Source organism: Xyrauchen texanus, chromosome 16 (genome assembly GCF_025860055.1).
Source record: "Xyrauchen texanus isolate HMW12.3.18 chromosome 16, RBS_HiC_50CHRs, whole genome shotgun sequence".
NCBI lineage: Eukaryota > Metazoa > Chordata > Actinopteri > Cypriniformes > Catostomidae > Xyrauchen > Xyrauchen texanus.
The window spans coordinates 12,289,524-12,317,092 of record NC_068291.1 but is presented as its reverse complement, the minus strand read 5'-3'; the positions used below and the strand labels follow the sequence as shown (position 1 = coordinate 12,317,092).

Sequence of the window (27,569 nt, the reverse complement as noted above, 5' to 3'; positions counted from 1 at the left end):
GCCAAAGTTTTTTTTTTATTTTATTATTATTTTTATTTTATATTATATATCTCGGGGAGTAAATAAGGAAAACTGCTTTTGTTTTGTTCCCAAGCATGTCACCTGGGGCGGCTGTGGCTCAAGTGGTAGAGCGGATCAGCTACCAATCACAGGGTTGGTGGTTTGATTCCCGGCCCACACGACTCCACATGCCGACATGTCCTTGGCCAAAACACTGAACCCCAAGTTGCTCCCAATGGCTGGCTAGCGCCTTGCATGGCAGCTCTGTCACCATTGGTGTGTGAATGTGAGTGTGGATGGGTGAGTGGGACACAGTGTAAAGCACTTTGGTAACCTCTAAGGTTAAAAAAAGCGCCATTTACCTGTAATGGAGTAAAATTTTGTTTTGATATGACAAAGTAATCAAGCAATATAAAAATAATTTATCGTGGTGTACAAAAATGTCTCGACCTCTCCAAACAAATAAAACATAATTTTACATAAGAACTAATTACACATGCTTATACAACAATGACTAAAGGTATGCTCTCTCTCCAAAGCATGCAGGCATGAGTAACAAGATCTCATTCAGTTCCATTCTGTGTCATTTGAGCCATCATTGAGGCTGTGTCTTGTACTTGGTGCCATCTCCTGGTGGCCATATGTTAGAGTGAACAATCTTCTCTTCCCATATTTGGATGACTTCCACCGCTGTGGTATCTGAACTTTATTTGCAGCGATCTGAATCCTAATATGATTGGTTTAGTGTTCCATGTTGCTGGACAATGTAATACGTAATTTCTGATGAAGTCATCTGATCCAGGAAAGCAAATGTGTTTTTAGCCAGATAGCACATTATGTGGTGTTTGCAGATTGTGCTTTGTGTGCATTATCTAATGATCTATGCATCTGATTACATTGTATGTGGGCTCGTTATAATGGGAATCCCCATTGCTATATAATATTTTATGTTCTGTTTCTTTTTTGTGAATTTATAATATTAAAATGCTGCTTCCAAGCAACACCCGTTTACATGTAACATGCATGTCGAAGACAAGTACTTGGCTATCGCTTGCTATATTTTTGTCTGTGAGTGAAACAAATAGGCTGGTTGTATTCTACGCTTTGAGAGATTTCCAATGTCATATAATGCATGGCTATTTGATCAGTTTGATGTTTATACTAATTACAATAATATGTACAGTGCAAAATTATTAATACATTTTCAAAACAGAACAATTCTGATTTGTCTGCTAATTTAAAAGAATTTGTTCAGCTTTGGTTATAATGTCTACATGCATTGTAAAGTACAGCTTCTAAGCTTTAAAACGAAGCCTATATTCTGTTGGTCAAGACTGTAGTTATTAATATTTTGAGAATTGATTTTTTTGACAGCAGGCCAATCTGAGCTTAAAGGTTTACTTATTAATGAGTGGCTTGTAGTTTGGCAAGCTACTGTCTTAAAGTATCTTCCCCAACATTGGCCTTTAGCTGTATAAGCAATTATCTATTACCCCTGATGTCATGAGTGGATTGATGTTTGGATTGGTTTCTTTGCATTTTCCCTATACAGGAAGTGCTGAAACAGTGGAATAGGGTAATAGAGGAGATGCTCTATCTCATAATCATCATTGTAGGCAAGTAATCATACCCTGACCACAAGAAAAACAATCTATTCATACTGAATATTGTTTCTCCATGTTTTCCATTCACATTTTTATAAACTCTAATGTTACAGTTTGTCAGTTGAGCCTCAAGTAAAATGGCTACCATTTTCATCCTTTTGTTTTGTAAATGAATGGGAAATGTGCAGGTGAGCGGTACGTACCTGGAATCAGTTATGTGACTAAGGAGGAAGTGACTATGAGGGAGGTCATCCATCTGCTGTGTATTGAACCCATGGCTCATAGCAGTCTGGTCAAAAACCTGCCTGAAAATGTAAGACAATAGATATTTTAATTATTGTCAATTGTTTATCTGATTTGCTATCCGATTCACTTTTATTAAGGGTTTAAGCACGATGTGCTAAAAACATTATTGCATTTGTAAGGTTTATTTGTATTGTTATTATTATTCTACCCTTGAACTGATCATGCAGACCAAACCGTAAGGCCTAGAACTTTCAATTCATGCTTGCAATGGCACGCCAAAACGTTCAAGGTGGGCGTGGCCATATTTACTTAAATGGTTATAACTTTTGAATGGAAGGAGATATCACCAGATTTTAAACACTAATGTTGGAGGTCAGTCTGAGCACAAATGAAAATAAATTGTGCACTTATGCCTCTTGGTGGCGCTATAACAGTCAGTAGTGTAAAAATACCATATATTTGTGCTTCCTAACCTGATTTTTCTGAAAATTATGACACTTTATCATTGTTTTAGGTGCTAACAGGCTGTCCAATTAATACTTATTATCTGTTACATATGCACTTAAAGGATCTTAAATGCTTGAACCCTATTAATTGTTGCTTACAGCTATATTTGCATCTCTTTTTTTCATACAATGAAAGTCAGTGGTGGCTGAGGCTAATATTTCACTTTCTTGCATCACAGGAAAGCCATGAAACTGGACTTGAAACTGTCATCTCTAAGGTTGCCACCTTCAAGTGGGTACATTTCAGCAAAATGTTGTTCATACCAGTTATTAACATTCGCATCTGTATAAAACAGCTGAATGACTGAGTTTGTTTATACAATGCATATTTCAAACACAGACTCTTTGTTCATCTTTGCTTAGGAAACCAGGAGTGTCTGGCCATGGCTTGTATGAACTGAAGAAGGAATATTTAAAAGAGTTTAACCCCTTCTTTTATCATTACTCCAGACCACAGCATAGTAAGGTACATGATGCATCTGTTAATACTATTCCCAAAACTCAGAATCTTGCTCTGCCAGTTATAACTAGTCTTTTCTATGAAACAGCAGGAAATAATTTGTATATATTTGTTCATATTAGGCAGAAGAGGCTCAGAAGAGAAGAAGGGCTCAAGAGGGTAGTGGTAAAGGTATGCTGTCCTTCTTATGGTGCTGACAGAATGCATCTGTGCCACAAATAAAAAGAAATAATACAAAAAAAATGTTTTATGTACAAAAGATTTGGCTAGGGCTATTAATAGATTAAGATAATAACTTGCAATTAATCTAATATTTTTTGTAGTACAAATGATGTGATGCTGATCTTTTATAATTTTGAATTTGTTGAAGTTTGTCTCCAAATATATATATATATATATATATATATATATATATATATATGTATGTATATTTTTAAATATAACAGATTTTTGCTGCTAACATGTTGCAACAGGCAGCATTTCACTTTTATTTTATATTAAGACAATTCAAGCTCTGACACCTGTGCTGGTGCTCTTGCAAAACCTCAGTTTAGTCATGACAAGGTGTTAATGGATATTGGTTGGTTTGGACTCAGTGGACTAGATCTGCTTACACTGCCACTGAAGAGCAAGTTTGATCATGTATATATGCTGCTGCTGCTGCTGCAAAGTAATGCATACAATTCCCCTTTGAAGTAGGGATGTGCAAAACTTGGTCAGTTATTTGAACGAGTGTTAAGGATAATAATGTATAATATAGGCTCCATTATGGTCATGTGACCCCCAATTAGACACATTTCAGAGGGATATACGGACAGCAAGCACAGCACTTCAACATGGCGACTAACAGATATTCAACAAATAAAAAGGCTCAATAACTGTAACATCAAGTTGCACAAAACTATCAAAGAAAGAAAGAAATGAGAAAGGTTCCAATAAAGAATGACACACAACCTGCAATTTCCATTAGAATTTTTCTGGATTTCATGTTTTAATGATATTTAATCATAAAAATAGTGTTTAATAAAATGTATGCATAAAGCTTTAATCAAATAAAATATAATGCTTAATTTTCAGCAAAAAATAGCAATTATTTTTTTTTTGGGTCAAATAAAATCCTGCACAACAGAGCTTCACAGTATAAATGAAAACATCAATGCAAAAAAATCTGATTACCTGTGGCACAAGACTGGTACAGCTAAATCACAGTGTTTTTGTTTTTATGATATTGCTTACATGTAGTAATAATAATTGTACTAAAATATAGTTTTTTAGTAATTATTGTTATTACTTTGAATATTATATTATTCTATACAATTGTAAAGACATAACTGTCATAATGTCTTCAACTTCACGTATCCAGTTAAACAGAGCTTTTAATTTGGTGGAACTTTTATTATGATGGACATTTTGAGTTCCTCCGGTGTGATAGTTTTTAAGAAGGTCTGCATTCTAAATGAAATGCTGAAATACTTGCGAGCTGAAATCATAGAGCAGCACAGAAGGAGTGTATGTGAGTGAACGACACTCATGCACTAAACACACCGCATTATGTGCATCACGTGCAATATGTTTGTGTGAAGTTTGACAGAGAGCAGAGCAGCACCTCTCGTTCATTATGGAGTGTGCGGCGTGTGTAGACTGCATATTATTTAATTAAATGGCATCCTTTCATTAAGTTATTACACTTGGCTTTATCACGATTTTAATTTGACTAATTGTCATTGATGTCATCTAAAAAAACATCCCATAAAATTTAGCTTATAGCACCACATTGTAGTATGGTACCGAAATTAGCAACAAGATGATATGGTGCTGTTTGAAATTTTTTGGTATTGCAATATTTCATTAGTACCGTTATACCGCGCAACCTCAAAGCAATGCAAAAACTCCTCAAGAAGTTTTGTCTCTCAATTAATTTGAGAATTGTGTCTCCCATTAAAATCACCACTACTAAAAATAAAAATTTTAGTGGTCGACCCCATTAATCAACTAGTCAGTTGTTCAACTAGTTGATTAGTCAACCACAGTAGCACATCCCTACTTTGAAGCAGAACTAGACCAGTGGTGCTGGGGAGGAGGAGGGTTCAGAGAGAAACCTCTTGTAGCGAGCTGCAGTGAAATTGTCTTAACTGTAATTCAAATTTGAGACAAAGAGAGAGCACAAAAGTTGATTGGCTAACAGATTACATGCGAAAGGACCTATCAGCTGCACCCCGTGAGATGATTGTTTAATAGATTACATGCTCAAAAGACCTGTTAGCTTGTGCTGAGTAGTTACATGACTGAACTTAAACAATTGAAATGTCAAATTAGGTAAATATGTTAACTGCATAAAATAAATGTAATTCCATAAAATGTATTTATATCTGCATCTGGAATCATTCAGAGAGAGAGAAATTGTGTTCACTAGATACTCCAAACTATCTGAGATGATATTGTCAATGTTTATGATGCTGGAGTCTCACTGCTGTTTATCTGTGTGTAGCACTCCATCCCCCAGTGCCCCCTTCCTTCTGCCCAGTGTTCTCCAGTGTAGTGCGTCTGCTCAGCTGTGATGTCTTTATCCACATCCTGCGAAGAGTTCTCCAGAAAGCAGTGGAGGACCGATCCAACCGATGGACTGAACCAATGATCCAGAGGGTATGTCCTTTTTACAGCTAGAGTAAAGATGCGTTTCATATCTGGATTTCTGTAGCTTGAATGGATAATTCATAAATACATGGGATGTTGTTCATTAAATCGAGTCACCAAATTACAAAACAGCAGTGTCTTTTTAACATTGCGATTTAACGACAGATAAAAACAAAGCATGGCAAAAAATGTACGACTTATGTACATGTTCGACAAATGTGGTCAGAATCCACCTCTAACCACATATGAATGCGGTTTCGGTGCATCTTACACATGGCTTTTAATGTGATCAGGTGGTTTCAAATTGTTGTCCGATCACCGAATTGTTGTTATTACAAGGTGTAATGGGGGCCTTAATCTGTCTCATTGCTCATGTCAGTATGTGTGTGTGTTAATTTCTGCAGGCACTGCATCTTGTGGGCCAGGCGCTACTAGAGGAAAAAACGCAGTTGGAAGCCAGCAGTGCTGAAGAAGTGACCTTTGACTTTAGTCTGAAAGCACAAAGTGAGATCTCAACCTTCGGCTCTGCCTCTCATGGGCTCTGTTCCAAAATGTAGTAAGCTGCCTTGTCCTCTAAGGCAGCATCATTACTGAAATTTAACCTTATTTCTATTGCTCTGCATAGGCGGCAACCACATCTCAAGAACACCCCAATCATGTAGATTTACACTCTACAACATCAGGAAAATAACACCTTTCCTTTCTGAACATGCCACACAACTCCCTGTTCAGTCACTCGTCATACCTGTACTGTAATTCTCTATTAGCCAGCCTTCCTGCATGCACAGTTAGGTCTCTGCAGATGATCCAGAATGCAGCAGCACTTGTGTTGGTACGACAATCGGTCTACCGCAGGCTTCTGGTGGGACCGTACCTCTGCAGGATTGAGTTTAGGTATGCTTGAGCAAACCCAGTGACTGTTCTGTATCCCAGCATCAAAGCCTTGAACTTAATACGTCCAGCAACTGGCAGCCACTGTAGAGAGACTAGGAGGGGTGTAACATGCACTGTCTTGGGTTCGTTGAAGACCAGATGTGCTGCTGTATTCTAGATCATTTGCAGGGGCCTAATTGCACATGCAGGAAGACCGGCTTAGAGAGCATTACAGTAATAGAGTCTAGATGTAACAAGTGACTTAACCAGGAGTTGTGTGGCATGTTCAGAGACGAAGAGTCTTATTTTCCAGATGTTGTAGAGTGTAAATCAACATTATCTGGGTGTTTTTGAGATGTGATTGGTGAAATTAAGTTGGTTGTCGATGGTTACCACAAAAGGTGAACAGTGATGTTGTGCTCAACAGCAGGGTTGGCTGTAAAGACGAGGAGCTCCGTCTTCGTTAGGTAAAAAAATAAATAAATCTGCTGCGTGTCATTGACCAGTCGGAGATGACTTTATTCAGCTGTCATTTAGCTTTAATGTAGTCAGTTAAGAACTGTCTGATCATTCGATCCCTATTCCAAATTTCACGTATAGGCGAGTTCTATTCGTGATTAAACTATTTTATGGAAGAAAACACATTCACGGAAAAATACAGACCATTTTATTTAATTTTCATATATTATTATCTATTTTAGGCTTCACCTACATTGAACACAGAATACAATACTTACAGTAATCACCTTGGATATAAATGATGGGAAATACATTTCACCCTCTATTGAGCTGAAGCGGTTGCGGGCATTGTTGCGTTTGTGCTGGCGTGCTATGGAATGCCTCTAATTTTGTGTATAGAAAATGCACAAACTATCCATCTATCGATGTGGATCAGCATGATAATCTCTGCTGCCCCCGCCAGCTCTGGAATATCATTTGTATCTGGAAAATGTCGTAGTTTGACGAACTTATTTATTACTTATGTATTATAATTGCTTTGCCTAAAAACAACGTCAGAATTCAAGTGAACAGACTTCTACAGTTAAGGACAGATTATTATTGTCCCTCATGTCAATAATCTTTGGAGACTGTCTATGTTCCACATTATTTCTAAAGACAGTTATTACCTTTATTAGAGAACTGTTTAGTGTAAAATAGCCCTCAAATATCTAGTGAAACAATGTTATGGTATGGGAAAGATTAGAACTGTTTTTGATCATCACATTTTGCATGTCCATGAATACTGTATTTGAAGAACTTGTTTTGTTTCCAATCAAACCAACATCATGGTTTTCTCAAAATCCACAACAATCGCTTTGCCAAGCTACTAAACAAATTAAGATGTATGCCATTTCATAGAGGTAGAGGTAGATGGGCCGCCCCTTACTATAGCTGCGATAAAGAAAATTAAATTACAAGTTGCTTTCAGATTGTATTTGTAAACACTTCTGAAAACTGTCCATTACTAACATACATTGACAAGTTCAAGGGAACTTGTATGAGTTTTCTGTAAATTCCACTGATACTACAGCCGTGTCCAAAAGTATTGGCAGTGACATACATTTTATGTTTTGCAAAGTTTTCTGCCTTCAGCTGTTGTGGTGTTGATTCACATTGTTTCTAGATTGTGCAGAGTGATCAGATGCATTTTAAATAATTGCAAAAAGCTTCATTGGCCAAAAAAAACTTGCTTTATCAAAAAACCCACATTTCACAGTTTTTAGGCCCTGGCACAAAATGACCAGCTAACATCATTTCACTAATCATATCAGCAGCACCTGGGAAAGTGTGAACGAGTACTAGTCAGGTGAAATCACTCTATCATTCTGACTGGATAATAAGAGCAGACTGATTGTTATAAAAGGAGGGAAGAAGTGCTTCCAATCATTGTGTTCTTGTTCGCAATGGTTACCTCTAAAGAAAGATGTGCAGCCATCATCACTTTGCATCAAAAAGCCCTCAAATGCAAGGAAATTGCAGCAAAGAATATTGCACCTGAAACCATTTACCGGAGCATCAAAACTTCAAGGAGAAAGGTTCAACTGCAATGAAGAAGGCTTCAGGACGTCCCAGTGTCCAGCAAGCGCCAGAACCGTCTCCTCCTGAGCAGTCAGCTACGGAATCGTGTCACCACCAGTGCAGAGCTTGCTCAATATTGGCAGCAGGTTGTGTGAGTGCATCTGCATGCACGGTGAGAGCGAAGACTTTTGGACAATGGCCTGGTGTCAAGAAAGGCAGCTAAGAAGCCACTTCTCTCCAAGAAAAAGACTGAAAATTCTGCAGAAAGTACAAGGATTGGACAGCAGAAGACTGGTGCAAAGTCATTTGCTCTGATGAAGCCCCCTTCTGACTGTTTGGGACATCGGTAAAATCGAGTCTGGAGAAGAAAAGGTGAATGCTACCACGAGTCCTGTGTCGTGCCAACAGTGAGGCATCCTGAGACCATCCATGTGTGGGATTGCTTTTCATCCAAGGGAGTGGGCTCTCTCACAATTCTGTCCAAAACACTGCCAAGAATAAAGAATGGTATCAAAACGTCCTAAAGTGGCTCGGAGATCATTACATTGAATTTTGGATCCGTGGCCAGGCAAGTCCCTGGATCTTAATGCCATAGAGAACCTGTGTTCAATCCTCAAAAGGCGAGTGGACAAGCAGAAGCCCACAAATTGAGATCAACTCTGAGCACTAATAAGGCAAGAATGGATCACCATCAGTCAGAATTTGGCCCAGAAGCTGATATCAAGCATGCCAGAGTGAATTGCAGAGGTTATGAAGATCAAGGGTCAACACTTAAATATTGACTCTTTGCATATATTGAATGTTATTGCCTTTAAAATGCATGAAATGCTTATCATTGTTTTCCAGTATACCATAGAAACATGTGAAAAAATAATCTAGCAAAAATAAGCAGCAAACTTTGCAAACTCACAATTTATGTCACTGCCAATACTTTTGGCCACAGCTGTATGTTAGAGTGGTCTAAATGATTAATAATGTCTTACAAAAATGAAGCAACATCCGCATCACTACACTACCTTTTCTCTGTCATCAAATCTTTCCACCTTGTGTATGCCGTACCGATGTTTACTCTAGTTTTTTGCCTTTGCAGGTCTTTCTGTCTTCTTGCTTCAGCAGTACAGTTACTGAATCTCCTGGTGTCTCCACTTCTAATGCACGATAATAAATATGTTCCATTGTATTATTTTCCTCTTCGCATCACCAAACAACACTGCGCTAAGCATAGTCAAGCGTATCTAAATAGCCGGCAGCCATTGAGCACAAGGATTTTCTTCGACATTTAGTGAAACACAGCGGGTCATGCGATTTCAACCTGGAGAAACACATTGAATGGGTGACTGACCCGCACCATGTATAATAAAAACACATTTTTATAGAAAACTATGAGTACAGTCTTCATCTCATGTGAGTGTACACCATTCAGATCACTCTACACAAAAACACAATTAATTTGTTAATGAATGCACCTTTTACAGGTGCTTTAAGTGATTTTTTTTTTCATGGAAAGCAAGGCAAAAAAAAATTCCTCCTCCTTGAGAGATATTAATGAAATAAGTGTCTCTGTGACAAACAAAATGTGTCCGCGGACAATGGCGCTTTCGATCCGTCAGTCATTTTGCATGTTCTCATAGTGTTGTAGTTGCAGGGAATTATTGAGACTTACTGCCATTTTTAATCCACCTTTTTCATAACAGTTGTCAGTTGAGGGCGCCATTTTGCTGCTGTTGTTTTAAACAACCGTTTCTGGATGATGTCGGTCTCAATAAAGCTAATTTGGAGTGCAGGGTTTAGGAAAGAGAGGGTGTGGCTAATCCAACAGCTCAGTCTCGTGGAAGTAGAATGGCTGAAAATGCTTACAGCACCTATAAATACACTTCTTTAAAATGTTTGTATAAAAACAAGGAACATTTTTAACAAAGGCATGTAGCCTTTGTATTTTTTCCAGTCATGAAATTGAGTTGAAAGTACCAATTCTGTACTGTACTGTATCGCAAATAATTTCCATCTGTCTTTATCGTTTTACTGTTTATGCAGTAGCTGATATGTAAAAAATTTTTTTTGTATTTTCAGTAACTGGTTCTGAACATGGCAAATCATTGTTCCACTTCCTGAACAAAATGAAGTCTTTACCTTCCCTTGAAGCTCAGAAAGACATGATTGCTTGGAACTTACAGGTATAAATGTGGACAAGTCGTTGATTTTTACATGTGTTTAATTGAGTGGTTAAATAAATGATTTTATATTAATTGAATCAATATTTTTCCTTTCCTGAAAGATGTTTGAAGTGGTGAAGTGTCTTCGGCTGAAATCAGGCGCTGTAGCTTCTTCATTTGCAATGGATCAGAGCAAATCAGAGGAGGTACTGAGAATTGAATCTGGTCTCTGGTTAAATGCAGCTTTTAATTTAATCTCAATCCTTTTAAAGTGTTTAAAGATGGCTCTTCTCTCTGTTTAGACTGTTCAGGATAAAGAGAAAGCAGAGCGGAAGCGAAAGGCAGAGGCCGCTAAAGCACACAGGCAGAAGATCATGGCTCAGATGTCTGCCATGCAGAAAAACTTCATTGAGTCAAACAAGATGCTTTATGACAATGTGCCTGAGAGCTTGAGTCAGAGTGATGCAGCCACCTCTGTGAAGAGGTGAGGAGAGATCTATTCTTTCTTTCACCATTTCTTTCGCTCTTCTATTCTTTCTTTTGACAGTTTTTTCGATCATTTTTTTATTTTTTTTCCTGTTTCTTAGTTAGTTCTTTCTTTTGTCCTTTTTTTGGTCTGTTCTTTTGTTCGTTAAACTTTGTGTAACTTTGCACGTCACGGCCGCCAGGCCAGGAAGACACCGAAACCACCACGCCATAGACCACGGAGGGGAGTGGGTAGCCGCCGGACCATTCCTTTTGGACACTCCCCATCCAGCACAGAGCCCCATTTTACTGCAAGAATTCCAGATTCCCCTTTATTTTGGACACTTTCCCCCATTAACACCCTTTTTGGACATTTCATGCTTATTATTTCAAATAAATGCCTCTCTTCTAAAGCCACACCCACTGTCTGTCTTCTGTCCTCATTCTGCCGGTGTTTTAAGTAAAAAAGACAATTTTCTTTGGTTTTTGTTTGTCCCTTTGTTTTTAGTCAGTTCCTTTGTTTGATCTTTTGTCTGTTTTTCATTTGTTCTTTTGTGTTCCTTAGATAATTCTTTGTTCTTTTGTCTGTCCATTGTAAACTCATTTTTTCATTTTATAATTTTCTTTGTTCTTTCTTTCTTTGTTCTTTCTTTCTTTCAGAATCAGAATGAGCTTTATTGCAAAGTATGCTTACACAATGAATTTTTCGTGGTGACAGAAGCCTCCTGTGCACAAAGAAAAACAACAATACACAGATAATAAAAAAGAAAAACAATTGAAATGTGTATAGAAATGTTAATACTATCTTTCTTTTATATACATTTATGGCTATTGCCTTAACCTTTCTACTGTAACAAAAGCTTCATCATTACAGTTATTTGATGTAATTTCTGCAAACACAAATGTAGCGATGTTAACAGCTAATGCATTTTTCTGTGTCGTCTCTGTGCAGTTTTGGGATGGATGTGGATGACAGCAGAGTGGCCGTGGGACCACAGCAGGGTTTATGTTCCACAGACTGGGGGGCTCTGACCTGCATACTGTGTCAGGAGGAGCAGGAGGTTCAAGCACAGGCACCTGCCATGGTCCTCACAGCCTGTGTACAAAGATCTACAGTGCTCACCCAGTGCCGGGGCAAGACGCTCTCTGCTAAAGGTCAGCGATATTAAATACACTTCCCTGTGATGTAATGCATGTATAATGCAATGTGGAATCTTAAACATTTTTGTTTAACAGAAAACCACTACCCCATGTTTATGCCCCCTGATCTGGCTGTGGGTACACACACTGGCAGCTGTGGACATGTAATGCATGCCACTTGCTGGCAAAAGTGAGTCAGTGCTTAAAATTCATTGAAACAACTTGGTTCATTACTTCCCATGCACACAGAAATAAAAATGTACAAACAGCATTGCAGCTGCCTGATATATTATCTCTGTATTTGTGCTTTGGTGAGTGCATCTCACATTTATATTTTATAGGTTTGATAGATGTCATGGCTTCCTGATCCTCATTTACAGTAAATGTACATTGCACCATTTTGTTCTCTATGCAGGTACTTTGAGGCAGTGCAGAATACCACTCGTAACCGGCTGCATGCTGAAATAATCATAGACCTGGAGAATGGAGAGTACATGTGTCCACTCTGCAAATCCCTCTGCAACACTGTTATTCCTCTCATCCCCATAGAGCCCTGCAAGCTCAACTAGTACAACACCTCTACTTAATTCATTACTATCAATCTAAAGGGGTAGTTCAATTAACAATGAAAACTGCAGCAAGTAAAGACGCTGACTACCACACTTGGAGTCGCAAGTTCGAATCCAGGGTGTGCTGAGTGACTCTAGTCAGGCTTCCTAAGCAACCAATTGGCCCGGTTGCTAGGGTGGGTAGAGTCATGTTGGGTTAACTTCCTCGTGGTCGCTATAATGTGGTTCTCGCTCTCGGTGGGGCACGTTGCGAGTTGTGTGTTGATGCCGCGGTGAATAGTGTGAGCCTCTAAGCACGTTAGGTCTCCGCGGTAACGCACTCAACAAGCCATGTGATAAGATGCATGGGATGATGGTCTCAGACGCGGGGGCAACTGAGATTCGTCCTCCGCCACCCGGATTGAGGCGATTCACTGCACTACTACGAGGACCTAGAGCGCGTTGGGTATTGGAAATTCCGAATTAGGGAGAAAAGGGGAGAATCTCTACCCCCTCCCCCTCTTTTTTTAAATAAAGATGCAACGAAAGTGAATTGTGACTAACATACTACTTTTGTGTACCGAGTAAGGAAGTTATACAGTTTAAGATTAATTGGGTGGATTCATTTTTGGGTGAACTATTCCTTTTAAGTCAGCTTTTGATTTTTACACTTAATGAGTCATGTATGAAATTTCTTCCCCTCTGTCATTTTGTTTCTCTCAGTGAGAGTGCCGAGTTAGTTGGCCAGCATCTCACTCTTGCGCGCTGGATTCAGATTGTATTTTCTCGGATTAAAGGACTGAGAGCTGCACAGGAACCTGGTGAGATTCAAGACTGATTCTTGCTGGATCTACCTTCTCAATCAACACACAACTTGAACTACTTAATTCAGATTGCTGTGTTTGTATTTACAGAGAGTAACAATGAGGCAATGGCAAATGAAGTGACGGCACTTTTTGAAGAGGATCAAGCAGATTTCAGATCCATTCTCAGTTTTGGAGTTCAAGAGTCGTGAGTCTCTCAGCAAATGGGTCTTTATTAGGCAACATGAAACACATTCGCAACGCATAACGAAATTTACAATTTCAGAGAAAAACGCAGTATTCAGCAGGAAATCTCAATATTCAGTGGACAATAATGTAGGGCAGGACTTGCGCATTGGGATTTGATTGGAGGGAAAACATGTTATGCTGTGATTGGTTAATATTATTTTTCAGCAGAAAAGATAAGTTTGTGTCAGAGAGAGAGAGAGAGAGAGAGAGAGAGAGAGATATTTTACCACAACAAAACAAAAAGAAATAACAATAGAAAATAATGACAAATTATATCAGTTATTTAAGTTATTTACATTTAGTATTTGGTAGCATTTCTTTTTTTACTGTTTTCATGCTGATTTTAAATTTAAAGTTTATTAAAAAATATCTAAAAAAAACATAAAATCCTTATTTTAATTATAAATAATAAATAAAATGTAAATAATAAGAAGCATCATCATTGAGAATTAGAATAAAAAATAAAAACTCAAATAAAACATCTGGACACGATACATAAATTTTATTTTTTTTTACCCCAAAATTATGATTCTCTCATCATTTTCTCACCCTTGCTGTCTCAAACTCATTTCTTTCGTTCTTCTGTGGAAAACTAACAAAGATATTTTGATGGAAGTATGATGTGAATATATCCATTTTATGCAAGTCAATGGGGACCAACACATTAAAGCTCCAAAAAAGTACATAAAAGCGGCATAAAATTCATATGACTGAAGTGGTTTTAGTACCGGTAATGTCTTCTGAAACGTTTTGGGTGAAGAAACAGACCAAAATATAACTCCTTTTTTACTATTAACATTGGCATCTGCAGTCTCCAGGCACGATCATGATTTGATACTCAGAGGAAGTGTAATCGAGCAATGCAGGTGTCAAGATTTATAGTGAAAAGGGGTTACGTTTTGGTGTTTCTAAAAAATATATATTGTGAAAAATAGTATGTTCTGCTATGCAATGCTGTGCTATGCTAACTCTCCATCTCTGATCAGGCCAAAGTTCTCCCGTAGTATCACAGAGATGTTAGGAGTCTGTGCGACCACAGTGCACAGGGTGGGTCTGCAGACTGCCCCCAATGATCTGTGCCCATATGTGCCAGTCATGTCCTGGAACACCTGTGCCTACACCATCCAGGCCGTCGGTAATACACTCCTCTAATGATTTCCCTCATATTTATTTTTGTTTAGTCGTGTGCAGTCTAGGCTGAACAATTTTTTTTGCCTCTTTCTGTAGAGAACATGTTACAAGAAGAGGGGAAGGCAATGTTCGGCTCCCTCCAAAACAGACAGGTGTGTTTTGGCTCTGCTGCTGTAGATCAGTATGCGTTTGGTGCAGTTTGTTTGCAGTTAATTTGCAGTTAATTTGTGAAACTATATTCTATGTTTTATATATATTTATTTTTTTCAGCTTTCTGGACTCAAAGCGGTGGTGCAGTTCTCAGCAGCTCAGAGGCTGAAGAGCAGTCAAGCTGTCGTACAGAAGCATTTTGCTAACATGTTAGCAGGTGTGTGTGTGTATGTTGGATTTATGAGAGAGAGAGACAACGAGTGGATGTTGATATTTCTCGCTCATGCAGTCGTTTTCTTTGTCTCTCTCCAGTCTTGTTACCCGTTCCTAATGTAGAAGAAACGCCATCAATATTAGAAGTGGATTTCTTTCATCTTATGGTAAGTTTTTTTATTACTGTAAATTAAACTCAAAGCCCCTAGAAACTGCATTTGCAACAGTTTAGCTTCCATAATGTGCCATATTTCCATTTGAAACCGAATATTCCATAGAAAATGATGTAGGACGGGACTTGGTTTTCATCCTTTAGGGTTTGATTGCATTGTGAAAATGTTTTTTGCTAAATTATATTAATGGCTATTAATTGTTTAAGAGGTGGGGAATATTTCTATTATATATTTTTTTTTAATAACATGCTTTGAATCTTGCACATTAATATAAGGGACATTAAAGTATAAAGGGTCTTTTTTATTCGTTGTATTTTTAAATGTTTTATGTAAACACATTATTACAGTAATTGAATGTGTTACATTTTCTTCACTGTAACTATTACTCATAGGTAAGTTTAAGAATTTTAACACATCTGAGGAGTGTTTTTGTTATTTTTCTAAGTGATATGACTTGCTAGTATTTTTGCCTAGTAGACAATAAAACGGATGGAAAAAAAAGATATATTTCTTCCTTCAATGTAAGTCTATTAAAGTCCTATCTTTGGATCATAGAGACTTGAGGGTGGACTCCCAGAACACCCTAGCAACCACATAGCAACACACTATAAAAACACTTGAATACCTTAGCTACTACATGGCAACATTCTTGCAAGCACCATAGCATTATGGAGGGTACTTTTGCATGGGCAAATTCTTCTGAAAATATACAAATCTATTTGCCTTAATGTCATTTTTTCTTACTTTGATTTATCATTTTGAGTAACTAGTTAAGTTAGCTGAGTTGTTGAACTGAACTAATCGGTTGCTGGACTGCATGTTGTGACTGTTGTACCCAGGTGGGGCTGGTCCTATCTATCCCAGCACTGTATCAGGAAGAGGCTGTAGACTTGCAGCCGTCTATAATCAGCACCGCATACAATCACCTCCACCTTCTGCACCTTCTCACTATGGGACATATGCTGCAGGTCCTGCTGGCCTTGCACGGTAAACACACACATACGCACTCCTTAAAGCCTGTTTACATGGAGTCAGATTTGAACTATGGGAAATATTACCCCAGCTGAACAGCTCTGACTGTACATTATATATTTGATAAATTATAGTAGCATTGTGGATTCATATCAGTACGAGTGGTGTGTTATTGTAAACAGACTGCACGGATCAGTAGTTAGGTACCAAACTAATCAACAAAAGTATAATATATTCACAAGTATCTCACGTTGAAACTATTCACACTCGTCATTTTCAATGTTTGGATACCTCAAAGTTCGCTGAACACTTTATAAACACACAAAGGTCTCTAAATAAAAAGATGATGGATCACTTCAGTGTAATATGCATTCATTGAGAAGCATCGTTTCATTTTAATATTTTGCTGTGCGGGTTCTTGTGAAATTTGACTGTATGGATAGGCCTTGAGATTTATCCTGATCGGTTATTGTGGCAGCTGTTCAGAAAAACCTTAATGAAATGTGTTTTTTGCAGCAATTTCAGTTTTGTAATGGTGTTTGTGTGTGTGTGTGTGTGTGTGTTATTAGATTGTGCTGTGAAAGGAGGAGGAGACGAGGGAGATGAAGCTCAGGCTGCAGCAATGCTCTACTCTACTGTATCTCAACACACTGATGGGTGAGTTCATGGTACTTAGGTCTCCCATGGCAGTTACTTGTAGATATGTTAAATAAACTATTGTATAACATAAAATTAACCTAGCATGAGAAATAGGTAGTTTAAAACATATCAAATGTCTGTATTCCCATTTGAAAATGATGATATTCTTCTTGGCCTGTCCCTTCTCAGAGATCGTGACCTTCTTGATTGAATCCATTAATCAAGATCATTCAGCAGTGTCCTATCGGTTGAAACTATTTAAAAATATTTTTACATAATTTAGTTGCAAAAATGTAATATTTAGCTGCGCCACATTTGTTACTGCACCTGTTATGGCATGATAATGACACATTTTATATTCCTAAAAATTCTACAACCCAAGAATTAACATTATTTTGATGAAGACAAGTAAATATTCCATTCCAAATGTTCAATTTGTTTTACAGATATTTTTGTGTTGACTGCATTTGTCAAGCTCAGTGTGCAGCCTAAGTTATTTCAAGAACATTTAAAAAAAAAACATTATGGGAAATATAAGTTTATCAATGATTAAAAAACAACATTTGGTCCAAAACTAGCTATCCCCTACTGAGCAATAGCTTCATTTTTTTTATATTATTATTTTATATTATTTCTATTTAATCTAGGTATTCATTTAATGTTTATTGCTAGAAAATTTCACAATAATGGAAATCAGGTTTTTAAACCGTATTTAAACATGTCCCACATTTAGTAATAGGGCTGCAAAAATTACAAACCCCATTGAAAATTAATGGAAAATTATATAACTCATAAAAATATTTAGTTTGACCTCCTAAGTGTGACTATCATTATTTTCTGAACGTTAAACACCTCCTTTTATTGACCATTTGTACAAAAGTTTTTTTCGGCCCATATTTTGTACCCTGTTCATGGAAAACACCTCATACTGTCAGAGACATCGATCATGCAGGTAAAGATTATTTTGGTTTTCAGGTTGAGGACTGGTGTATCTGGCTCCACAGTTGCAGAGGGAGTAAAGATAGGTGTGATGCCCTTCCTGCGCTGTGCCGCCCTGTTCTTTAATTGCCTTACAGGAGTGCCCCCTCCAGAGAAGCTGTCCAGTATTACAGGTTGCCTCATTTATTCCACGTGTTCTATTCACCATGTGCTAATACACTGCACTGATATGCATGTACAGTATCTCACAAAAGTGAGTACACCCCTCACATTTTTGTAAATATTTAATTATATATTTTCATGTGACAACACTGAAGAAATAACACTTTGCTACAATGTAAAGTAGTGAGTGTACAGCTTGTATAACAGTGTAAATTTGCTGTCCCCTCAAAATAACTCAACACACAGCCATTAATGTGTAGACCGCTGGCAACAAAAGTGAGTACACCCCTAAGTGAAAATGTCCAAATTGGGCCCAAAGTGTCAATATTTTGTGTGGCCACCATTGGTGGATGTTAGAGACCTTGTGTTCCTCCATCTTCCGTTTAAGGATGCCCCACAGATGCTCAATAGGGTTTAGGTCTGGACCATCACCATAACCTTCACCCTCAGCTTCTTTAGCAAGGCAGTGTTCGTCTTGGAGGTGTGTTTGGGGTCATTATCATGCTAGAATACTGCCCTGCGGCCCAGTCTCTGAAGGGAGGGGATCATGCTCTGCTTCAGTATGTCACATTACATTTTGGCATTCATGGTTCCCTCAATGAACTGTAGCTCCCCAGTGCTGGCAGCACTCATGCAGCCCCAGACCATGACACTCCCACCACCATACTTGACTGTATGCAAGACACACTTGTCTTTGTACTCCTCACCTGGTTTCCACCACACACGCTTGACACCATCTGAACCAAATAAGTTTATCTTGGTCTCATCAGACCACAGGACATGGTTCCAGTAATCCATGTCCTTAATCTGCTTGTCTTCAGCAAACTGTTTGCGGGAATTCTTGTGCATCATCTTTAGAAGAGGCTTCCTTCTGGGATGACAGCCATGCAGACCAATTTGATGCAGTGTGCAGCGTGTGGTCTGAGCACTGACAGGCTGACACCCCTTCAACCTCTGCAGCAATGCTGGCAGCACTCATACGTCTATTTCCCAAAGACAACCTCTGGATATGACGTGAGCACGTGCACTCAACTTCTTTGGTCGACCATGGCGAGGCCTATTCTGAGTGGAACCTGTCTTGTTAAACCGCTGTATGGTCTTGGCCACCGTGCTGCAGCTCAGTGTCAGGGTCTTGGCAATCTTCTTATAGCCTAGGCCATCTTTATGTAGAGCAACAATAATTTTTTTCAGATCCTCAGAGAGTTCTTTGCCATGAGGTGCCATGTTGAACTTCCAGTGACCAGTATGAGGGAGTGTGAGAGCGATGACACCAAATTTAACTCACCTGCTCCCCATTCACACTGAGACCTTGTAACACTAACGAGTCACATAACACCGGGGAGTGAAAATGGCTAATTAGGCCCAATTTGGACATTTTCACTTAGGGGCGTACTCACTTTTGTTGCCAGCAGTTTAGACATTAATGGCTGTGTGTTGAGTTATTTTGAGAGGACAGCAAATTTACACTGTTATACAAGTTGTACACTCACTACTTTACATTGTAGCAAAGTGTCCTTTCTTCAGTGTTGCCACATGAAAAGATTTAATCAAATATTTACAAAAATGTGAGGGGTGTACTCACTTTTGTGAGATACTGTATATACTTTATAGTCCATATTATTTTTGACATTGTATGCAGTACAGTGCCTAGTGTGCAACGATAAATTACTCATATGGTGTATATACTAAATTGCAGTTGCTTTTTAGTTTTATTTTAGTATAAAATATGGTTCACAGTATGCATATTAAGTTGATTTTAAATTAGTATGAGTATTTTGATGGTATGTCATTGTTAACATGGTAGAAGACTGCATGTTCAGTTGGAAAATAGCAATAGGAAAATAATAATAATAATAAAAAAAGTTCTATTTTTCAGAATCACCAGAAAGTGAGCTGCCTCTGCTGTGTAGTTATCTCGCCTTGCCCTGCAACCTATTTCAATTGTTTCAGGACAACAGGGACGTGATAACCCCCTTAATAAAGAGGTACAAACCAAACCAGACACTCTAACTCATACTACCTAGATTCAGGTGACATAGTTGTACAAAATGTTTATTATAAATTAGATTATTCCAACTCTGAAGTCTTAATTGGATGTGCCATGTTCAAAGCCATTGTAAAATAGTCCACACACACACACACACACACACACACACACACACACACACACACACACACACACACCATCTAAATGGGAACATACCATATACTTCTATTATTTTATATAAAGCTAACAAAAACCTAACCCTAACAGAAACATTTTAGTATTATTAGAATTATTTCATTTGTGAATGGATTGTTTATCCAAATGAGAACATCCCAAAGTGTCCCCAAAGAGAGATTTTGTCCAATTTTACTCATTTCTGGGTACAAATTTGTCTCCAAACTAAAGCTAAGAACACACACACACCTGTGACCGCACTATCATTTGAACTGAATATTATTGTACCAACTTTATCTACAATATTGTGCCTTAAAACAGCCCTTAACTATGGTAAACTCATTGTAATCTGCTGCCTTTTATGGTGTATTGTTTTATTATAGACTTGCGCTATATTTCTAAATTGCTAATTCCATCTATCCATGATTCACTTTGATTTATGTTGCTTTGTGTGTGTGCCTCAGGTGGTGTGGAAATACAGCCATATCCAAAGCCCTCAAAGGAGAAATGCACATCATCAGGTTAGATTAAATATCTCCTCCGGTTGATAGTTAAAGGGACAGTTCCCCCCAAAAATGTGAATTCTATCATAATTTACTCACCCTCAAATTGCTTCAAACTTTTATGACTTCCTATCATCTGTGGAACACAAATGTGCATGTTTTGTTACCATAGTCACTATTCATTTTAGGGATGCACCGATATGGAAATTGTGTCTTATATAGATTATTACCAATTATTACTTAGATTTAGGGTTTAGGCCGGTATTTGCAGATAATCTTTATCTGGATATAAATCTACATATTGCATGTTTTATCACCTTAAACAGCCATGTCCAGAGCATTTCAAATTAAAATAAAATGTACAGTGGATAAATGCTTTTAAAATAAGTTTTAAAAAAACAAGGAAATACATTTTACAATCCTATGGCCACTTTCTTTTATTAACCAAAATTCTATTGACTCAATTGGCAAATTATAATACATTTGTTAGTGAGCTACTTTTATACATATAGTGCATTACACTTACAGTGATTCAAACCAGTCAAAAGACCGCAGTAAGGAATGTAAACAAGTTTTAAAATGACTGTAAACTATGACAGCATGTCTATACATCAGGCTACAATTATTGTTTTTGCCCACCATCCACTGTGAATGCCCAATTTTACCAGCCAATTTTCCCCCACATATAGATTTATTTTCTACTTTAAATAAACATTACATATAATAGAAATGAACAAATAAAGAACATATTTAAGAGCATATATAACACCATAGTATTATTATAATCATAATGGGTAAATTTGCAACCAAATGTGCTAAAGTGTAGACAAGCAGAGAACAGAACCTTCTTGTTCAAGCACCATTACTGAATTATTATGACTTCATATATCAGTTTAGCCTATCTGTAGACTTAATGTCACTGTATGCACTTTGTTTTACAGTAACATATACAACCACAAATATCTGGAATTATAATGGTAAAATACAGTAAACCTGCTGAGTTACATTGACAAAGCGTATAAAACGTTAGACTGTTGTGCGTGAAAATCTCTGGAGATCAGGAGTTACAGAAATACTCAAACCACCCCAGCTGGCACCACCAATCATGCCACGGTCCAAATAACTGTGATCACATTTTTACCCATTCTGATGGTTGATATGAACATTAACTGAAGCTCCTGACCTGTATCTGCATGATTTTATGCACTGCTGCCACACGATTGGTTGATTATGTAATCGTATGGATGTTGGTGCCAGATGGGCTGGCTTGAGTATTTGTGTAACTGCTGGTCTGCTGGGATTTTCACACACAACAGTCTCTAGAAATGACTCAGAATGGTGCCAAAAACATAAAACATCCAGTGAGCGGCATTTCTGTGGATGGAAAATCCTTGTTGATGAGAGAGGTCAACAGAGAATGGCCAGACTGGTTCGAGCTGACAAAGTCTACGGTAGCTCAGATAATCGCTGTGTACAGTTTTGGTGAGAAGAATAGTATCTCTATTCTGAGATTAGGGTTGGCTCTGTGTGAGCGGCAAATCGCCACTGAATCTCTGAACGTACAGCAAATCAGACACGTGCACTGACAGCTTTTCTTTAGTCTGTTCTTCAAAGTACAATCGTGTTTCTTTACAATTGTGTGCCTAAAGGCATTTCTTGTCATGTCACTCCAAGATATCTTACAGATCGCCCGCCACAGTAGCGGACAGAAAACCAAAATTACCCGCCACTGCGCAAAATCATTTGGCATGGGCAAATTTCATACCCTGCTTTACATCCTGTCTACATCAGACACAAGCTGCTCAACATGTTGCGTCAAAAGCAAATAGGTTCCATTATAACCAATGAAGCCGTCTACACTAGAAGCGTCATTTGCAGCGCACTGACCGTAAACGGATGTCCTGTTCCATTTTGCGCTGTATGTGCTGGTGCTACTCCTACCAACAAAAATAAACGGTTTAGAACTTTCGCTTTCACACATCCAGTGTAGACAGCCTCAAGCCGTTCGGCTTGAAAATTTAGTGTTTACTCAGATCCGGGTTCAATACAAGTTTAGCTAAATTAAAACCATGTGGCATAATGTTGATTACCACAAAAATAAATGGACTCGTTCCTCCTTTTCTTTAAAAAAAAAAATCAAAAATCGAGTTTCCAGTGAGGCACTTACAATGGAAGTGAATGGGGGCCAATTTTTTTACCTTAAAATACTCACTTTTTCAAAAGCATTACCACAAGACATAAAGAATATGAGTGTAAACATGATTTTAGTGTGATAAAATCACTTAAAACCCATTTCTGTGTAAAGTTAGAGTCAGTTTTACAACTTCATTACCATGACGATGTAATGTAAACAAACCCTAAAACAAAAATGACAATTTAAACAACTGATTGGTTAATTTAGGCAAATTTTCTTAATGGACTGATACGGCCACTGATATATCATGCATCCCTATTCACTTACGTTGTATGAAAATAAGATTCAATGACAGTGAATGTTGACTGTTGTTGAAAGAATCAGTCTGTCATTCTGTCATCTAGTGTGTTCCATGGAAAAAAGGAAGTCATACATGTTTAGAACTAAATGAAGGTGAATACATGATGAGAGAACTTTTATTTTTGACCCTTCAACACATACTCTCTTCATTGAAAGAATTATTTATTTGAGTTTCTGTTATTCAGATATCCCCGCAAGAGAAACCGGTTAATAGACCTTCCAGAGGACTATAGCGTGCTACTTAATCAAGCGAGTCACTTTAAGTAAGTGCATATAATGTGCATTCAGTGAGTTACATATAAATGTACTTTCACTTCTATCTCTGGTCTGCCCATGCCATCTCTCACTCTGTCTTTTCTCTCTTCCTGACTCCTGTAGATGCACAAACTCATCAGATGATGAGCGAAAGCACCCTACTCTGTGTCTGCTCTGTGGAGTCACGCTTTGTGCGCAGAGCACTTGCTGTCAGGTGCAGCTGAATGGAGATGAGGTGGGAGCCTGCACGGCTCATGCTGCCACCTGCGGGGCTGGAGTGGGATTGTTTCTCAGGTGAGCGGAAGCAAACAACTGAGTTTACTTTGTGCATCTTGAAGAGTGGATTTGTGTAGCCCCGCAAATGTGATTTTATCACAGAATAGACCGTTTTTCTAAACCCTCTTAATATGCAGTCCATAAGTAATCACCAGGCCCAGATGGAACAGTTTTTCTGCACTGCTTTTGATGGGACAATCTGCAGAGTTGAGAGTACTAAAAGCGTTATGCCAATATCTAATGAACAAACATGCAAAAGATTGGGGATGGGTAAAAATATTTTAAATTACAAATGTTGCATTTATCACATTATCACCATTGTGTTATAACCCTTGTGGTGTGTTCGTTTTGTGCTAACACATTTTGTGTGCCCTGCCAAAAATGAATGGCAACTAAGATTGTTTATAAATCTCTCATATTGCATATATCACTTTTTATCAACCTCTTGATAATGATGATTAGATACCAGAATTTGTTGAACAAAGTCAACAAATTTTATTCCAATTGTATTAAGAAAAAAGTTGTCTGGGTCAAAATGAACTTAACTCAACATAAGAGTTAAGGCGCTTGTCCCTGTAATAAGTCTACTGTAAGGCGTTTGGGGTAAAAGTGTCTGCTAAATGACTCTCTACTTGCTCTTAATAAAGATTTTGTTCCTGTCTTTTTTGAGCAGGGTTAGAGAGTGTGAGATTGTTTTGATGGCCAGTAAGACACGTGGCAGTCCCTATCCAGCACCTTACCTAGATGACTACGGAGAAACAGACCCTCAGCTTGGGTAATGTATATTGTATAAATGCAGACTAACCAGGGATGCACAGATACAGAAATGTATGCTAAATTCATTAACCAATGATTATTTTTATATTGTGAAATCAGTCATGAAATCATTAAAATTATAATTAAAATGCTTTACGTTTTAGTAACTTAAAATTGTAGCATAGCATGTAGCATGATTATCTGCTTGCATACAGTCCGGCGGTCATTATCACAAAAAAAACACTGACAGGGGAAGCAGGACCCTGACGTGAAAGGAAAGGGTTTTATTTAACCAAGAAAGAGTTTATTTTGCAATAATGAGCAGCTTATTGTACAAAACCCTGTATGTTATTTTGTTCAGGCTTCCCAAGGGTCCAAAAACAAGTTTTAAAATGTCGTGGTCGCGATTAGGGGTTCTCGCTCTAAATTGGGTGCGTGGCAAGTTGTGTGTGGATTGCGGAGAGTAGCTTGAGCCTCCACATGCTGAGAGTCTCCGTGGTGTCATGTACAATGAGCCACGTGATAAGATGTGCGGATTGACGGTCTCAGAAGTGAAGGCAACTGAGATTTGTCCTCCACCACCCGGGTTGATGTGAGTAACTGCACCACCACGAGGACCTACTAAGTAGTGGGAATTGGGCATTCCAAATTGGTGGAAAAGGGGATAAAAAATACAACGCATAAATTCATAGTTAATATAGATATTAAAATATGTAATTAATTGGATACAAATTTCTGCTTAATGTGTTTATTAATGTTTTAGGAACATTTGGTTAAACCAGTTCATGCTTAATAAATGGTAAATGTTCTGCACTTATATAGCGCTTTTTTTAAACCTTAGAGGTTACCAAAGCGCTTTACACTGTTTCCCAATCACCCATTCACAAACACATTCATACACCAATGGTGGCAGAGCTGCCATGCAAGGCACTAGCCTGCCATTGGGAGCAACTTGGGGTTCAGTGTCTTGCCCAAGGACACTTCGGCATGTGGAGTTGTGTGGGCTGGGAATCGAACCACCAACCCTGCGATTAGCAGCTGACCCGCTCTACCACCTGAGCCACAGCCGCCCCCTAAAGGTCGTAATAAAGCACATGACTAGCTAAGCATTTTGTTTGATCTAATCTAAAGTGAGAACTATATATGCCTAATGAAACATTTATTAACATGGTTGAACACTAAGTATGGCCAACTGGCCCGGGGCCAGTGTGAGAGTTTTGCCCTTTTGGGCCAGTACTGCTTTGTCACTAAATCTTCCATTGATCTTGTAAATGTGTTTTTCATGTGTCCTAGTCTGATTATTAATCCACGGCAGCCTGGGATTTCATTTATGGAATATCCAATTCTCTTGTGCTGCACGCTTTTGGAATGTCCAATTCCCACTACTTTAGTAGGTCCTTGTGGTGGCGCAGTTACTCACCTCAATCCGGGTGGCGTTGGACAAGTCTCTGTTGTCTCCGCTTCTAAGACGGTCAATCCGCGCATCAATCCGTGCATGACACCACAGAGACTCACAGCATGTGGAGGCTCATGCTATTCTCCGTGATTTCCACGTGCCCCATTGAAAGCGAGAACTACTAATCACGACAACGAGGAGGTTACCCCATGTGACTCTACCCTCCCTAGCAACCGGGTCAACTTGGTTGCTTAGGAGACCTGGCTGGAGTCACTCAGCACACCCTGGATTCGAACTTGTGACCCCAGAGGTGGTAGTCAGAGTCAATACTCACTGAGATACCCAGGCCCCACTTTGTACTGAAGTTTTTAATATATACAGTGATTCTCTGTTGTGCTCACGTTATTTGACAAAAAATACAACTGTTTTTGATTCAGCTGAGATTATGTTATTGAAGCAAAATATAATTTTTCAATAATGTAACTGTATATGCTCTTTACTATTTTATTTTTAAAAAAAATTCTCCACTGTCATGTAACCATGGTGACATGCTGGCTCTTTCCAGAGCACACCCACAGACTATAGTGGTATTTTTGGACTTTCCTCCTGGAATCTGTTTCAATTTAATGAAATATTTTTTGTAGGTCCACTGACTAAACTGAATTAAACAGTCATTTCAATTGGCAATAATGAGAACAAGTCTGCTTATAAAGCTAAAGAGGATGGAACCTGCTAAAGTGGCGTTTGAGCAATTCGAGGATCTCTTTTAATAAACTGTGGATTTTCCTCTCACTATTATTCCCCTATTTTTTTGTTGTGGCTGTTTTTTTGTTGTTGTTTGTTTGTTTTAAGCTTAAGCCTTTGTGATTGAGATGCTGTGGACATGGTTATTTTCAGAGTAACAGATCATTAATAAATATTTAATTAGGTATATACAGTTTGTACTTTAGGTCATGCAAAATGCGTAGTTAGCAATTAGTCAATGCTTTATTATGACCTTATATTAAGTAAATAGGAAGTTTTTCCAATTTAAGGCCAAAAAAGGTCTTGCATATCTTAAATTGTGTAAAAAAAAAGTAGTAATTATCATTCGACCTTCGGCCTTCAATTGAGGATGGAAAGACAGGAATAATGAAATTGCCTAATGCAATCACAGATGGCAAACGTACATCTCCATAATGTCTATTTTAGATCTTTTCATCTGGAAAGCACCACAACCTAATTATTATCAATCCGCTAAACATCTTAAAAAGATCAAATTAATGGGGGCCTGGGTAGATCAGCAAGTAAGACGCTGACTACCACACCTGGAGTCGTAAGTTTGAATCCAGGGCATGCTGAGTGACTCCAGTCAGGCTTCCGAAGCAACCAATTGGCCCGGTTGCTAGGGTGGGTAGAGTCATGTTGGGTTAACTTCCTCGTGGTCGCTATAATGTGATTCTCGCCCACTCAGTGTGGCGAGTTGTGCGTGGATGCCACAGAAAATAGCGTGAAGCCTCCACACGTAGTAAGTCTCTGCATTAACGCGCTTAACAAGCCATGCGATAAGATGCGTGGATTGACGGTCTCAGACGTGTAGGCAACTGACATTCGTCCTCCACCACCCGGATTGAGGCGAGTCACTACTACACCACGAGGACATTGGGAGC

The 27,569-nt window shown here is 38.3% G+C and overlaps 1 protein-coding gene across 2 annotated transcripts in view; it reads left to right on the top strand.

The window, feature by feature from the left end:
* Positions 1-27,569, top strand: part of ubr1 (ubiquitin protein ligase E3 component n-recognin 1) — a 57,533-nt gene that overhangs the window by 27,004 nt on the left and 2,960 nt on the right. For both annotated transcript variants that reach the window (XM_052145100.1, XM_052145099.1), the window contains exons 20-46: positions 1,553-1,616; positions 1,793-1,917; positions 2,536-2,588; positions 2,720-2,822; positions 2,939-2,987; positions 5,305-5,459; positions 5,855-5,954; positions 10,413-10,516; positions 10,618-10,701; positions 10,798-10,979; positions 11,913-12,115; positions 12,197-12,290; positions 12,516-12,668; positions 13,372-13,469; positions 13,563-13,659; positions 14,687-14,835; positions 14,928-14,983; positions 15,102-15,198; positions 15,294-15,361; positions 16,207-16,354; positions 16,909-16,996; positions 17,954-18,090; positions 19,956-20,064; positions 20,705-20,761; positions 23,423-23,500; positions 23,616-23,786; positions 24,442-24,543. In XM_052145100.1, coding sequence (XP_052001060.1) covers positions 1,553-1,616; positions 1,793-1,917; positions 2,536-2,588; positions 2,720-2,822; positions 2,939-2,987; positions 5,305-5,459; positions 5,855-5,954; positions 10,413-10,516; positions 10,618-10,701; positions 10,798-10,979; positions 11,913-12,115; positions 12,197-12,290; positions 12,516-12,668; positions 13,372-13,469; positions 13,563-13,659; positions 14,687-14,835; positions 14,928-14,983; positions 15,102-15,198; positions 15,294-15,361; positions 16,207-16,354; positions 16,909-16,996; positions 17,954-18,090; positions 19,956-20,064; positions 20,705-20,761; positions 23,423-23,500; positions 23,616-23,786; positions 24,442-24,543 — 2,924 coding nt within the window. The remainder of the gene's footprint in view (positions 1-1,552; positions 1,617-1,792; positions 1,918-2,535; positions 2,589-2,719; positions 2,823-2,938; positions 2,988-5,304; positions 5,460-5,854; positions 5,955-10,412; positions 10,517-10,617; positions 10,702-10,797; positions 10,980-11,912; positions 12,116-12,196; positions 12,291-12,515; positions 12,669-13,371; positions 13,470-13,562; positions 13,660-14,686; positions 14,836-14,927; positions 14,984-15,101; positions 15,199-15,293; positions 15,362-16,206; positions 16,355-16,908; positions 16,997-17,953; positions 18,091-19,955; positions 20,065-20,704; positions 20,762-23,422; positions 23,501-23,615; positions 23,787-24,441; positions 24,544-27,569) is intronic.